Source organism: Anser anser (genome assembly GCF_964211835.1).
Source record: "Anser anser genome assembly, chromosome: 14".
Taxonomy (NCBI): domain Eukaryota; kingdom Metazoa; phylum Chordata; class Aves; order Anseriformes; family Anatidae; genus Anser; species Anser anser.
Window position 1 is genome coordinate 2,273,591 of NC_139735.1, and position 15,452 is coordinate 2,289,042.

A 15,452-nucleotide genomic window follows, 5' to 3' on the forward strand; every position below is an offset into this window, starting at 1 on the left:
GGTCTCCGTCTGCTTGGCGTTGTGCTGTTGGGTTTCCGTGTGCTGAGGAAAGCTGGTGAGGTGAGATGAGATGGTTCGCGTTTGTCATATTTGTTAACGCGTTTCTCTTGTTGGGGAACAGTTGAGTACTTTGGATTTGAGCACTCCAGGTGGTAGCTGAAGATTCAGGCAGTAGTTTGAAAAGAGTTTATTTGCTTTAAGGGTCTTCTGTTGAGCGTTGCAAATAAATCTTAATGTTTCTGCTGGACGGAGAAATGGTCGTTCTTGCTTTTTGTTGGCTGTAACTGGAGTTCTTCTGGTAAGATGTAGCAGCTGGTGGTTTTCTTTTTGTCCCTAATAAATTTAGGCTATGTTTTGGAATTGAGTCAATCACAAATATGCAGTTCAATAAAGTAATAACACTATCGTGATACTCTGTCACATTTACGTGATCAAAAATAGCATAATGGTAATTCAGGCATCAGAGTAATGGCAACTCGTTTGCTACTCTTTAAAAAAAAAAAAACACATCACAGACTACATAATCTGTTCTGTGTGAAGGCACGTACAGCTGTGGTTTCGAGGTCACAATGCTTTTACGAAGGTTTCTCTTTACCATTATTTTTCACGTACAAACTTCCTGCTACTAGCAGGATTTATATGTGATCTAGACAAATTATTTCATTGGAAATAATTGTTCTGGATAGTTTGATTTTTCTTTGAACATCAAAAGTTGAAAAACAATACTAAAATTGAAATTCACTAACTTTGATTAGTCTTCAAGCACAAAAGAAAAAAAAAAATTAAGTTTCTCCCCCTTTCTCCTGTCTTCCTTTTCATCTCCCGGTGTGGTGCAAAACCTTTCTTAGTTGTTAAAATTCAAAATATCTAAAGTGTGCAGTTAGCGAGAAACTTAAGACATCTTTCTGTTTCAGAGTAAACTGCTGGTTTTTTTGCATGTTGCTAGCTGTTGTAATGCAGGTGGGTGATTTTTAGACTTTCCACAGCTTTAGCTTTTCTGTGGGTAAAGGTTACTTCGGCATTTGTCAGCTAAGCAGAAAAGCTCTCATTGCTGTGACAGGAAAAGAACATGCTACTTGAAGTTTAACATCCTCTGCCATCTCATTTCAAGAACTGTTGCATGTTTTTTATCACTGCTAATTAATCTGAATTAGTTATTGATGAAAGGAGATGTTGAATCCTCAGGTTCTGGGCTGAATGACTTATATAAGGCTTTATTAGGAATTGAGTCTGTTCTGTATATGAAAATCTCCCTCTTTTGCTGCGTGGTGTTTCTGTAACATTGAATAAGCACACAAAAAATAGTTGTTAGGCTTAAGTGCCAGGAGGAAGAGAACCTCAGGAGTAGCTGACGCTGACGCTTGCTATGCTGCTTGCCTGGAAGGGTGCATGAGAAGGGACTCGTCTGAGAACTACGAAATTACACGCCTCCTTAAATGATTTCAGAGACTGTCAGTTACTGATGCAAGGAGTCAGTGTGCTGCTCTTGCAGGATTGTGATTAGTAAACAGATGATGACCTTGTTAGGGTTCTTCTTTGTGTTGATTTATTTCTTATGTTAACAACCACGTGGAGTACGTGTCTGTCTTTGCACATACAGGTTCTTGTTGTAAATCTGGTGGCTCAGATTTATGAAAATATATATTTTGATCACTGTTTGATGGGAAACATTATAAACTTCATAAATCAGCAGCATACTCCTAAATCTGATTTTGGCACTTAATTAGGAATATTATAAAAGAGTCCTGTTAACACTGCTAGGTGTTTTCCTGGATGACTGAGTGCTAAGTGGCAGGAGACCACCTTTCTGAAACAAAATCTGCTAGCTGTTGGGTTTCGGCAGCCTGCACTGAAATACCAAGCCTTGCTTCCTAGCCTATAAACTCCTAATTGGGAAGCGTCATAGTCACAGTACTTGGTGTAGTGAAAAGTAATTTGTAACTCAACAGATGACTAAGAAATCAAACCCAGCTGCCTGTTTGACAAGTAAACAAAACAAAGGATGCCTGTATTTTTTCCATATTCTGTTTTAATCTGGTAAAATGTTTTTTTCCTGAGGTATATGGTTTGTTCTGTGCCTGGGTTTAACTCTTACCTATAGGAGTCTGCTAATACGTGTCCATTGGTTCCCACTGATTTTGAAAAACAGGGTTTATAAGGTAACTGTGTGTTTCAACCTGTTGGAGTATGGGCAGGATGAGGAGGAGGGTTTTTGAATGAAACTCCTATTTGACAAGAACTTACAATAACATTTCTGCCAGAGTGGGGAAACTGTTTACAAACTTGCCAGCACATTTCCTCTCTGGCATAATACTAATGAATAAATGCAGCATTTTATTTCACTCTCCAGCCTGTTGCTAAATGCACTGTGACAGATGCTGAATGTGGCTTGATGGACCTTTTGTGAACCCTGCTTGATCAGAGGGCTTGGTACTTTATGTGCAGTCCGCAAGGAGTTTGTGTGGGCTCCAGTGGTACAATGCTACAGAGTACACAACATGCTGCTGGTTAAGTTTTGAAGCTCCTAATTGCTCAAGCACAGGTGGTTTTCTGCTTTCTAAAGAAAACACACATCCTATAGGTATTGATGTTTGGTGTTGCTTTATCCCAGCTCAGAATTTTTCCTTTGACAATTAAAAGCAAATACAAGAAATCTTCTGTTTAGGGGCAATTATCTATGCAATCTCCATTAACTCCTTTAAATGTAAATCTCTGCTCATTAAATATAGTATGGTTAATATTTATAAAAACGAGGATACACCTTAATCATGAAATGTTACCCATTAGTTTGAGACATGAGCTTGCATTGACTTCTCACATGGAGCTCCCTGCTACTTCTTGTTGGAACGAGTTCTGTAGAAATCCCTGTGGTTGGCCATGAGATAAATATTTGTGTGCAGATTCTTTAATATTTTCAATTATTATTACCATATTTGAAGCTTTTCCTCCTATGCCTCTTACTTAAGTGAAAGAGCCCAGATACCCAGTTTAACTGTATACCTTCAGGGTAGTTGACATTCAAATTATTACTGGTATCTTCATTTTTTTTTCTTTTGCTTGACTCAGTGTTAAAAGTCGATCATCTGGTTGGTTTCTTTGATGAAGGAGTTACTCTTTAGACTCCTTTACTATGTTTTTATGGTTCGTACAACAATGGTGTTTCACAAGAACACTGGTTGCCTCCTGAGTAAGTTTTTTTTTAAAGTTCTTTTTCTTGGAGGAAAATACATCAAATGTACACTAACAATGTTCTCTTTCTTCTCACTCATACTGAACAGGCTTATATTTCTGCTTCTATCTTTAAAGTGCAAAATGGCATGAGTTTCTTCGTACAGTACGCATGCAAATGATGCTTAACCTGCTCTCATTAAGCAGGTGAACTGGCCAAGGGCTGGTTTCTGCTCCCAGGGGTTCCCAGTAGCTGTGGCAGGGTTTTTCCTGCTACTGCATTGCCAGCAGTACCCTGGGGATAAATGTGAGTTTGGTGAAAGGCTTCCCAAGTGCCTTTCCCAGGACGTGAAATAGCACTGCTGCCTGGGGTGATGGCAGCAGTGGCTGTCTACCCGAGGCCGGCTGAGCATCCGCTGCGGTGACGTGGGATCTCTTTGCCCCTGTCTTTTTTGCTTTCATCACTTGATGAGCATCCGCATGTTGTATGTCACCGTGGGTGACGTCCTGGCTGTGGGGTAAAGTGAGGTTGGAGTCACAGAATCACAGAATGGTTCGGGTTGGAAACGACCTTAAAGATCACCTCATTCCAACCCCCCTGCTATGGGCAGGGCCACCTCCCACTAGAAGGTGCCCAGTAGTTGGAGTCATCTGGAGAAAAGTCCTGTCAGACTTAGTGAATTACATATAAATGTGCCATTGGCCTTAATTATGCCTGCTCTTGCTTATTTGTTAGTGTGGTTGCATATCTTCTTGGAGATAGGCACTCTTTGTGCATGTGACTGTCTGCAACATAGATAAGAATCCAGACAGTAACCAGGGTCATGCAGCAGGGCATTATCACAGCTACAATGAATATTTAGTCATTCCTACTTCTGAGTCTAGCTCTCAAGCCAATAAATAATGCAGCTACGTTTTTTCATTACAAAAGAAAAAAAAGTAATTCTGATCGTCTTCGTTCAGCTCTGTTCCAAACTTTAGTGAACATGCAGAAGGTACACAAAAACCTACAGCCAGACTAAAAACAGACGACTTTTTACATTAACAGTTCTAGGAAGAAATGTTTAATGTTAGCTCTGGTGCTGTTAAGAAGTTAAATTGCTTTTTTCATCTTGGATCAAATATTGAGAATGTAAAGATAAATATTTGAAACATTTACTGTTACAAAATAAAACCTGAGTTACAGTAAATTCTGTGTTTATATTTCTTGCAGTGAGCAAAACCAAATGGGGTTTAACAATCTGATACAAATTTCTCCATGACCATCAAACCTGTAAACTTGTATCTTTTAAGAGTTTAAAATCTTTGCACACATTTTTGACGGTTTCTCTTCTCTGTGATTTTTGAGAAGAATATTTGTATTTCTAAAAATAGTGCATAAAAGATATAATACACATTTCCATTGAGTTGTGACCACAATATGATTTATTTTTTTCATCGTAGAACAAAATAAATTACTAGCAAACTTTTATTAGTAATTCCCTTTCTCAGACATGAAAACTTACATTTTTTTTTTAAACTCTTGTAAGAGGACGATGAGGTTTAAGAGATTTATTATAATACCAAGTTTTGAGGACAGTATCTTAATACCACATCATGTAAAATTTTTCCAGGGACCTTGTAGAAGCATTTATCTTCAGAGCAGTCTGTCACCCGAGGACTGCTTGAGTGGCAAGTTTCTTGTTCTGTGATCATTACTTAATGTAATCCTGTCAGAGGCTGCGGTTAGTGTAGGGTATCTCACAATTGTAGGGGGTTAATCACATTTTTATATATTGCGGCAAACCCATTAGGTTCTTTCCCATCACTGATCCTTTCCCTTTTAAATGCTATGGGTGTTTTATAATCTATTTCTAACTGCCAGGTAGATTTGCTGAAATAGTACCTTTTATTGATCTAAACCAACTAATACTGACTTGCAGCATGCCTCCAGATGCCTTTTGTTAAACCTTGATGCAGCATCAGCTAACATCCGTTTACTTGGAACGTCAGCAGTTAATTTCTGTGAGGCTGTGGCTAATCTGCAAGTGGCTGAAATCACTTCTGGAGCTGTTTCAGAGCTGGATGATTCCAGCTCATTGTTGTTTTAATGTGTTTTTATCCCCTCCCACTTCCTCTTTTTGTCACTTTGTTGTTGTTGTTGTTTGACGATTTTGGCTTTATTATCTAACGAGTCGGAAAGAAACTTCAATCCTGCTGAAATCCACGGGTCTTGCTGTGTACTTGGTGGGTGCCGAAACCCCTGCAGTTGGCAGCTTCTCTGGAAGTGTTGTGCAATGCACAGAGATCGTGCAGGTTCCTTCCTCCTGCCCTGTTCCTATGATGGAGGTTTTTCTCTCTTCCAGTTTGCCTTAGGTTTTCGGTGGCGTATGTCGTGTCCCAGCTCACAGGCCGCAGCGTGTGCGGGTGCTCCCCGGGCCAGGCCCGCCACAGCCTCTGTGAGAACCTCGCCCCCCGTAACTGCTGCCGGCAGCCCTGCTGTGCTCCTGCCATTTTGTGTTCCTCTTCCTCCTGCGATAAAAAGAAGCTGCAGCCGCAGCGTGCTCGCTTCTGTAGCAGCCTGCTCCAGCTTTGTGGTGGCCCACGTCTAAATAAAGCCATCTGCTCGGCCGTTGCTGCTCGGAGCAGGCCGGTGGGGCTACGGCCGCAGCGTGGGGCTAGGAGGGGACGAGGCCCAGCTTTCTGGAAAGGGAAATCGGAGCTGCTCTGGGGGCGAGGCTGTAAATGACGTCTCAGAGGGGCAGCTCTGAGGTGCAATGACATCAGGGCAGCCGCTTCCTCGGCCCGCTGGTTACCGGTGCTCAGCGACAGCACTCGCCCCACCGTGGTGCTCATCTGTCCCCTTCTGTAAGCAGGAGGGAGTCACCAAAAGCACGTTGGCTCGGGTTTTGTTTCATGTGTGGATTCTGCCGGCTCGTGGTGTCGGCCCTGTTACCGCCAAGGGCGCCTTGTGTGCCCGTCGCTGGTTGTGGCGGTCGTTACAAAAACACCGGCCCTCGTGTGCCCTGTGTTCAAACGTTTTCTGGTAATTTCCATAGGCCCCTGGTGGTTCCCCAGCCAGTTAACGAGTGTCTGAAGGTTTCTGAAGAATAATGACTTTGATGTGCTATGCATGAAATAAGTAAATACATACTAAAAATATTGCCCTTCTGTTAAAATCGGCGTTCTCGAGTTCTTTCTTTAAATAGCATATGCAGTATGTAAACCCCAATTTATCCATAACGAGGTGGATTGTAATTATTCAAAACTTATATTCAGGAGTTTCCCTGAAGATTTTACAGACGTGACAACCAGATTATACATAAACTGTGAATTACAGAAATCACCTCAATTCTGAGGTGACACGTGCAGCTGTGAACAACACTGAAGAGTGCTGCAAAAATGAAACTAGCTTAGACTGAAACGAAGGAGGGTTTATTTTAGGCAAGCACCTGTATTTTCTCAGGTCTGGCTGCGTTGCTGGCGGTGGTGTGCAGCGTGTCTTGCTGTGAGCCAGGATGTTGCAGGACAGACAGACAGCTTTGTGGTTTGCCACGCCGAGAGCCTTGCTTCTTGAATGAGATACTAAAAATTGATAGGGAAACTGATCCTGAGCACAGTCTGTCCTCAGGGAAACCTCCCCATGCCTTTGGGGTGGAAGCAGGGAGCTGCTCAGACCTTGCCCTAAGCTGGGGCTGGGATTTGCTGTTGTGCCTGGTTTTGTTCCATGGCAGCTTGTGGCTGAAGAATCTTTAAATATATCAATGAATAAAAATAAAATCTAGATATCTTGCAAATTAGCATGCATAACAAATAAAAAGTAATGTAATTACTAAAGTGCTCTCCACACAGTAATCGGCTATCTGTTTCTTTCTTATCCTTTCACCACATAGACAAATTTACACCATCATGGAAATTAACTTAGTTCCTTGGAAAATGCCTAAGAAAATATTTTATGTAGCATGTTCAGAGAGTTAATCTCTGTTTTGATGGACCCTAAGGGGTTGGGTGGCAGTTTCAAAGACATTAATTCTTTATAAGCAGCCTGTTATGCAAAATAGATTGAGAATGATGTGCAAGTGTTGTGGCCGCTGCTCATAGCTGTGTAATGTCATTCTGGTGGTTAATGGTAGCAGGCAGTGCTATGTACCTGATAAGGCATTGTCAGGGACTTCAAAACCTTTTGTATATGAGTTGCAGTGCTGTCAGATCCTTCTTTTGAACATTACTTTATTATTTCAGTGTTTTGAAATGACATGCGAGTGGTGTCTTGTAGAAACTGATGGGGGAGTAGGCAGCAAGCTGGTAGCCTGTGTGCAGATGGATGGGAGCAGGCATGAATCTTTGTTTCCTGCCGTCCACCTGGGCTGTTTCTGTTCAATGTGCTGTAATGAAGTAAGCAGCCTGCTTATGTGCTCATTTATAGCCAAGTCAGCCTTTCACTTGTTTGTGGGCTTATGCCTTAGAGAGGAACAGCTTTGTGAAAAGTCATTTTGTATTTTATCCTGAGGAGTTGGGAGTTTGAGTTGTTGGGTTGAATATCACGTACACTAAAGGACTTCATTAAAGCACTGTGATACTGTTGTCTTCAACTTTAAGTTAAAATGTTCTTCTAATTTAGAATATGGAAATTTACGTCAACTTACAAATGTTCTGCGGAAGCTCTCTGGCCCAAAGCTGGGGACTTGAGAATATTCGGAACAATTTTCAGTTAAAATCATCATCAGAAAATGTCGGTCCATAGTGCAAGCATTTGGATACCGTTTTCCTTGAAAAACTTGGCATGAAACCACTGTATGAGAGAACAGCTAGAAGAATCTGTCTGGTTTTGGCTTAGAACTGACTGCTATTTCTAATGACTCTTAACAGCATTTGTAATTTTACATTTGATATGTAGAAACTTTTGTTAATGGGGAAATATTTGACAGATGAAATAATTGAAATAGCTGATTAAATGAAGCCTCTGACTAAATGGGTCAATCAGCGTAGCTTTAATTCCTTCTTGGAACTTTGTTCTTGCAAGTCAGAGTTGCCTTCTGTTGCTGACTGTTAAAGCTTTTGGTTTTTTTTGTTTGTTTGTTTGAGGTATTGTAGCCACAACAAACTAGACACTTGTATTTGTGATTTTGAGTTTGTGTCCTTTAAAATTTGTTTAACAGCTGTGATGAAATGCATGGTGGTTTGTCAACTTGCAGTGTAGGTATGTCCTCTGGCCAGGCCCTTGCTGTATCTGCTAAGATCAGTTTTGTGGCTCTGGTGAGAATAGCTGCGATTCTCCTGCTCTTTTGTTCTCAGTGGCAAAAGGGAACCTGAATGATGCTAAGGAAAAATTTCCACAAGTGTAGTCAGCTTTCATGGAATCACAGAACGGCTTGTGTTGGAAGGGACCTTACGGGTCACCTAGTCCCAACCCACTAGATGAGGTTGCCCAGGGCCCCATCCAGCCTGGCATTGAACACCTCCAGGGATGGGGCACCCACAGCTTCTCTGAGCGGCCTGGTCAGTGCCTCACCGCCCTCTAAGTGAAGAATTTCCTCCCAACCTCTAATCTAAATCTCCCATCTTTTAGGTTAAAACCATTCCCCCTTGTCCTGTCGTTATCTGACTGAGCTTTCCGTTTGTGAAGGCAATAAACAGGGGCTGAATCATGCCAGGTACTGAGAAAGCTTGGAAATCACCGTGCCGTGAAGCAACTCGTGTGGTAAAGGGTCTGGGCTGTGCTTCCCCTACACGTTGGGTTTCAGGAGAGCCGGACTGTAACCGGGCCCGCGCTTGGTGCTGTGGGCACCCTGTGCATAAACCTGCTGGTAAGGGCCAGCAGGTTGTGAGGCAGCCCTGCCACGGGCAGCTCGCTTCTCTTCCTCCCAGGCTGGGGAACACTGTGCTGGCCCAGCCCCAGGCCAGGAACCCCGATGTTCCCCCTGCCTGGGGTCAGCTGGAGCCCAGGAGCAGCTTGGGACAGAGGCTGCAGGCAGAGAGCACCACGCTGCCTCCGGACACGGCTCTGCCCCTGGCTAGAAGCACCTGTGAGGTGCCGTGCCTGAGATAATATTCACGTCACATGCAATCTGCAGGCTGGGTACCCTGTCTGCTAAGAAATGAAAGCTGACTGTTGAAAATCAGCCTCGCGTAGAGAGAGATCCCCAAACTTCTCTGGTAGTGGTAGGAGGAGTCAAACCCTTCCTGCCCTCTCCTGCTCTCAGGCCTTCAGTTTGGTGTTAATCCTCCAGAAAAATGACAGAAAAAACATTGGAAGCGGCATTTTAATGATTATAACCTCATCTGTGGAGTTAATGCATTGTTCTCAAGGTCATTTAATCAGAAGCCTTTTCCTTGCGGGAGTGGTGCTGGTACCTCGTGGTCTGAATGGCCTTACCCTGATCATTTAACTTGAGATGTAGCTTTATAAATGTGGGAAGAAAGAGTGATGCTTCATGTTTGAATTCATATCAACTGCAAAACGTAGGTGACTTCCAGGATGAAAACGAGAATATACGTTGGTGGGATTTTCAGTTCCCAAATCTGAAACTCTGTCCGACTTCCCGGTAAGGTGTCAGCTGAACAAACACGATGTGTTCAGGTCGGCGTTAGGTTTGGGCTCTGATTTCAGTTTGGAGGCTAGATCAGGGGAATGTTTTAATGAGCAAAACTGCAAAAGTGCTTGTGAAAATTTGGTGTGGGGTATTAGAGATTTTGTACTTCTGGTATCTCTGGGCGGTTCAGCCCCACAAACTGACCCATCTGCTTTCGGGGTTGGTGTCCACTCATTCTCATCACCAGGGAATTTTGGGCTGTGTACCTTCCCCAACCTCCCCACCCCCTGCCGAAATGAGGTGTCAGGAAGGAAGGGGGGGAGCGTGATATGAATCACCTCTGTTCAAACTGTAGCAAGGAACTTTTTATTTGAGCCTGTGGCGGAGGGGGCTTCCCCCTTCTTTACGTGCCGACATTGCCCTCGCTTGCTATGCTGATCATGCCGCCTGGCTCTGCGGAGACTGCACGAGCAGAGATCTGCAGGGGAGAGCTGTAATTTATAAACATATTTAAGAAAGTATTATAAAACGTATAAATCTGAATTTCTGCAAATAGGAGATGACCTTTCCATGCTTAACACAACAGCTGAAAAAGGATGGCTGGGGTGGTACGACAGCGATGGAGAAATTGAATCCATGGTGCCTTTTTATTGTTCCTTCTGTATTGCTTGCTCTATATTTAGAAGCTTACATCACTTTAGTTATGATGACAGTCTCTCCTCCCGCTCCGCTTCCTCCCTCTCCCCCTCCCTCCTTCCCCTAGGATGGATCGGATTTTCATACCACTTATGAATCCTACAGATCTTTCAGCAGGATTTTTCTACGGCGTGTTCATAAGTGCTGCTGCGGAAAGTGATGTACAGAAGGAAGCAGTTGCAGCACGTAATGTCACCCTGAAGGAGGAATGGAGCTCGCAGCACCGCTCTCGCTGCCTCCATTTGTGTAAAAGGGTCAAGAACAGGGTGGTATTTTTTTTTTCTTATTATTTTTTTCCTTTAAACAGGAATTCCTGAGAAGCCCCAACGAGGGGCTAACCTTGCCACAAAGTACAGTGATTCATTTAAGATGCCGAAGTTAAATGGTGGGGAAAAATCAGAGAAGCATGCCGGTGACACTAAATCAAGCAAGCTTTGCCAGCGTAGCATGGGGACGCATCCAGCTCATGCCGCAGCTGGCACTGCGCACAGCGCTCCCCGCTCGCCATCGCCTGCCTTTTCAAAGAGATTTAAAGTACTCAAATATATTGGAATAACCTCTTGATGCAGGTGCCACTAATGCCTAAAATATTTCTGCATTAGGCTGCTGTGTTTGGCAATTCCCACTCGCAAAAACTGTATCAGAATGAATTATTTTAGCCTGAAACATCTTTGCCTGAGCGTGCGGGGTGACAGATTGCTTTCCAAGCAGCTGGGCTCCCTCCCCAGCCCCCTCCGCGGGCCCGCAGTCAGGGCGCTGCGCTCGCCGCTGCCCTCGGAAAAGGGGGGAAGAGGTGGGGGAGCAGACGGGGGGCCTGCTGCTGCTGGGGGACACGCAGGGACAGCGTCCCGGCGGGCGGCTCGCTCGGAGGACAAAGGGACAGAAGTCGGCAAGGCGGCCGGCACGCCGGCAGCCTGCGCATCCCCAGCCAGCGCTGCGATGGCTTTCGGATCGGCGCTCGCCTTCGCCGCGGGCTTGGCGCAGCGGGCTTGTGTTTTGTGATTGATCGGGGAGAGTGCTGTCCGATGCGGGTCTGCTGCTGCCAGCCACGAGCGCTTCCTGATTTGTGGAACTTCGGTTTGTGGTCTTTTTAAATGAGAGGAGACTCTAATCCTGTTTAACCGAACGTGAGTTTAAGTTATGGAAGGCCTTCCTGCCCTTCTAAAAACAACCCATTTTTCAGTGACTTAGCCTTGTTAGACAATTGGAACATGCAGATTTATTTAACAGTCGGGAGGATTCAGATAGTATTATGGGAGGATAAAGGGAATGTGATGCATAGAAACATATGGAGTGATGCTTCAAGCGTGAAAAGAAACCAGTGTTAAGAGACAAAGACCTTTTTTAATTCGGAGACTGCATACCAAAGATTTTTTTCCCTTAAGATTCTCTGAAAACCTGGAATCCTGCTTAAAATGAGAAAGGCGATTTACTGCCTGGGATTCTGCCTGTTCCTCACAAGCATTTTGATTGCGATCGCCATGGAGCAGCCTTTGTATCTGCCTTTTCCCACCTCCAAGTTGCTTTAGGTTTGAGATTTATCATATAGCAGATCATATATCCATAAACGCAGAGCGTCGTGCTGCGGGCAGCCGGGGGCTGCGGGGATGCATGCATTAAAACCCAGAAATTAGTGGGGGGATGCCCCAAAAGCTCCAGCCTGGAATTAGGTCAGGTTTTCCCCGGCGCGGGCGGGCTGGGCTGCGCAGGAGCTGGCTGCATCCCCGGGGACGCAGCCGCCGCGCTCATTGGCGGCGCGGGCAGAGGGATGATGTCATCCTCACTTAAAGGCAAAACTAGAAGGAAATAGAATTTTGTTCCCATTATTGAGCTCGTGTTTACAGTAGTTGTAAAATATGGCATCCACGCCAAAACCTTCGGTGGATTGAATTCCATGCACAATGCAGTGGGTTTAAAATGCAGCCGGGAGATGAATATCTGCCCGGGTTAGTTCAGGGGGAGAGTTTGTGTGCTATCGGTGTGCGTGCAGGCAGGGAGAGGTTTCCTTTGGCTGGCTGTTTTTTTTTTTTTTTCCTTGATATAAATTGTGATGGTGGTAACTGTAATAATACAGGTAACACTGCGTGGAAGTATTTGGACGTTCATTGCTACTGAAAATTTGTCAGCGTGGCTTTATATTTGATGCTTAAGATGCTTTTGATTTAGGAAAAAATGTGAATTATTAGGAAAGATGCAATACAGTTGTATGTGAGTTGAAGCTGATAGCTGGGCTATTGTTTAGTATCGAAGGAACAGTAAAGGAAACAGCTATTTATGTAGCTGGTGTAATGCCTTTCAAAAGCTAAAGGAATGATCTGAAAATCTTTCGGCTTTTAAAAACAGACATTGGCTTTGCAAATTTTGCAAGAGCAGGACTAAAGTTCGATTTTTCCTTTATGTTTTGATATAAATTAGACCCCATTACTTTTATGAAGCCTGGCTGCATCCATTACCGTTTCATTGCTGGGCAGTGGTTAGGTGAATTCAGACAGCAGTGCTCGTTTTTGTCCTTTAAGGCAGCTCCGGAAGGTGCCAGGGGAGGGGTTTCCCTTGGGCTAAGGCCCAGCTCTGGTCACAACTTGGGTCGTACGCCTGGAAGAATTCAACTGCTGGCTGCCTGCTGAATGGAGCCTTTGGTTTGGGACGGGGTGGGGTGTCCTGGTGCTGGAACTTGGCTTCTGCAGTGTGGGGATCTTCTTCCACGTGTCCGTCCGTTGGAATAGCTGTCTGTGGATCGCCTCAAATGGTCCAACTCCGTATTCGAGAGCAAGCAAACAAAACCAAAAGAAGGATTTTTGGCCCTTGCTGCCACCAGGCCACTCTCTGAAGATGCTCTTCTGCGTGGAAGGTATGGCCTTCGAGCTGTCATTCGGTTTTGGAGAATTAACCTCGAGTCTGGTGCAAACGGGGAATAGGAAGACATGGCGATGAAAATTCTTTCCAAAGAGAAGAACACGGAAACAGTGAGTGCCCCTTCTTGCAGGTGAAGTAAACGATCCTGAGAACTAAATACCGGCTCTAACAGAGCCAGCACCCTCTGCTCCTGCTCCTGTCCTCTCCCGTCCTCCCCTCCCCTCGCGCAGCAGCAGCAGCAATTTGCCTTCTAGGAATTGAAAGCATCGCGGCAGTCCCAGCTCAAAGGTGTGGGATCTCGTAGGTGCTTCCTCGGAGCAGCTCTCCAGCAGGCTGGGCTGCCATCCAAGGCACTGAGCTGCTGACAAATTTTCCAGTTTTTAGTTGCAAAAAGAAACGATAAAACTAAATTGACTGCTGCAGAATTAAGGCAGTTCTGTTATAAACGGAATTGGTCTTGATTGGAAGAAAGAAAACATAACTTTTAGCATGTTTCAAACCCACTAAAAATTATGAATATTAGAAACGTCACCTTTCAGTGAGGAATTTACTTCTCATTCTAGATAAAGATCTGCTGATGGGTGTATAGGATGAGACAGAAATGTTGAGATTCCTGTATGACATGTATATAAAAGCAGAAATTGTTTGATTATGGGTGTATCTGTGCATGCATGCACACATGTGAGTGTCTGCAGATTTTTTTTCTACCTTTTCTTATTTCTAAATTTGGATGCAGAGATGAGAAATGATTCACCTAAATGCTGCTGAAAGCCTTAACAGATACATGAGCTTCAGGGTTTTTGAGCCTATTTAGAAAAAGAAGAATATTCAGAGCTTACAGCATATGCATTTGTAGATCCTAAAACGATATAAAATGTAATGTAGAGCAGGGGTGTTTTGCTGAGCAGTTGTTGTACCGATATGTGTGTTTATATTAGGTCAATAAAGATGCTCTGCTGGCTGCATCTGCAGATACAGTAGCCAATTGATCTAATGCAGTTTCTAAAGGCTTTCTATACAGGTGATGTCATCCTTTTAGCTCGGTTCCCCTCCCACTCTCTTTCCTCCTTATTAGATATTTCATCTTGCTGCGGAGCATCCAATCGATGGGAGCTTCTCCTGAGGGAGCTGCTGAGAAGCAAGCAAAGATAGTAGGAATTAGGACTCCAGCAGTCAGTCTTGCTGTAAGCCATGGACGTACTGTTTTGTCGTGCATTACAGAAGTGTTTTAATTGGAAAAGCTAGGCGTGGATTAACCGTAGTATCTGGCTGATGCATTAGAATACTAAGCAACACTGCGGAGTTGTAAACTGCATTAAAAAAAAAGGAGGGGGGGGCAAAAGAGAAAAGGGTTTGTATTGCAGAGGCTTTTAATACATTCCACAGTGCAAACCTGTTAGAGCATATATCCTGGAGCTACAGTCTGGACACTAATTCAATTTTGCAGTTATGATGGACAAGAGTATAAAGAAGAAACTTTAATATTCAGGGCGTGGGATTCCTGAATTGCCTAGGATGTTGAAGAACCTTTGCAAAATTTGATCTACAATATGAACGTGAAGTTTCCGAAAAGTGAACCTGAAGATAAGCCACTCGTAAAGGCATTTCAGTGAAGAGAAAAAAGGAATTTGAAGAATTCTTATCTCACCTTTTTATGTATTGTTGCTCTAACCTGCAATTCTAATCCATTTCAGAATTAATTCAACCTCAGCAGCACTTTTTGGGTACGCGCCTCGTGCCTGGGGGAACCTATGGATATTTGTGTTTGAAAAGCTAGGAAACACTTTGACTTGAATTTATGTGCGTGTTAAAACTGGAACATTTTTATAGGAATTGCTGCTGCTGCTAACTCACTGCAACACTGAAAACTACTCTGACACAGGAGAAGCTGTAATCGAATTCAGTGTGAAATTCAAGCCTGACAAGTTGCATACATGTATATTTGCTGCTTTGGTTTATGATTTTTAAAGAGAATCCAGAGAGGATTTTACTAAATATTTTTCGTCTGAGACTTTTATTTGAGAAAGGAAACTTTTTTTTCTCAGCCTAAGAGATGGCTTTTCTTGTTCGATGTTATGCCAACTGCCTGCAACCGTGGGCCTCCAAAGTAAGTACGATTTTGTCTGTGATGCATTTCTCTGAAATGTATTGACAGCCGTGGTGCTGTCTGTGCAAATGCTCACTTCTCCAAAGCCGAGTGCTGCTCGGATGAAATGCTGGGCT

At 43.8% G+C, this 15,452-nt stretch overlaps 1 protein-coding gene across 8 annotated transcripts in view; it reads left to right on the forward strand.

Moving 5' to 3' along the window:
* Positions 1–15,452, forward strand: part of RAPGEF6 (Rap guanine nucleotide exchange factor 6) — a 125,089-nt gene that overhangs the window by 43,452 nt on the left and 66,185 nt on the right. Inside the window, exon 1 of one of the 8 annotated variants that reach the window (XM_083799231.1) lies at positions 7–15,336. The exons of the other annotated variants lie outside the window; for them this stretch is intronic. Coding sequence (XP_083655357.1) covers positions 15,283–15,336 — 54 coding nt within the window. The 5' untranslated portion in view covers positions 7–15,282. Of the gene's footprint in view, positions 1–6; positions 15,337–15,452 lie in introns of those variants that run through there. 8 annotated transcript variants of the gene reach the window in all.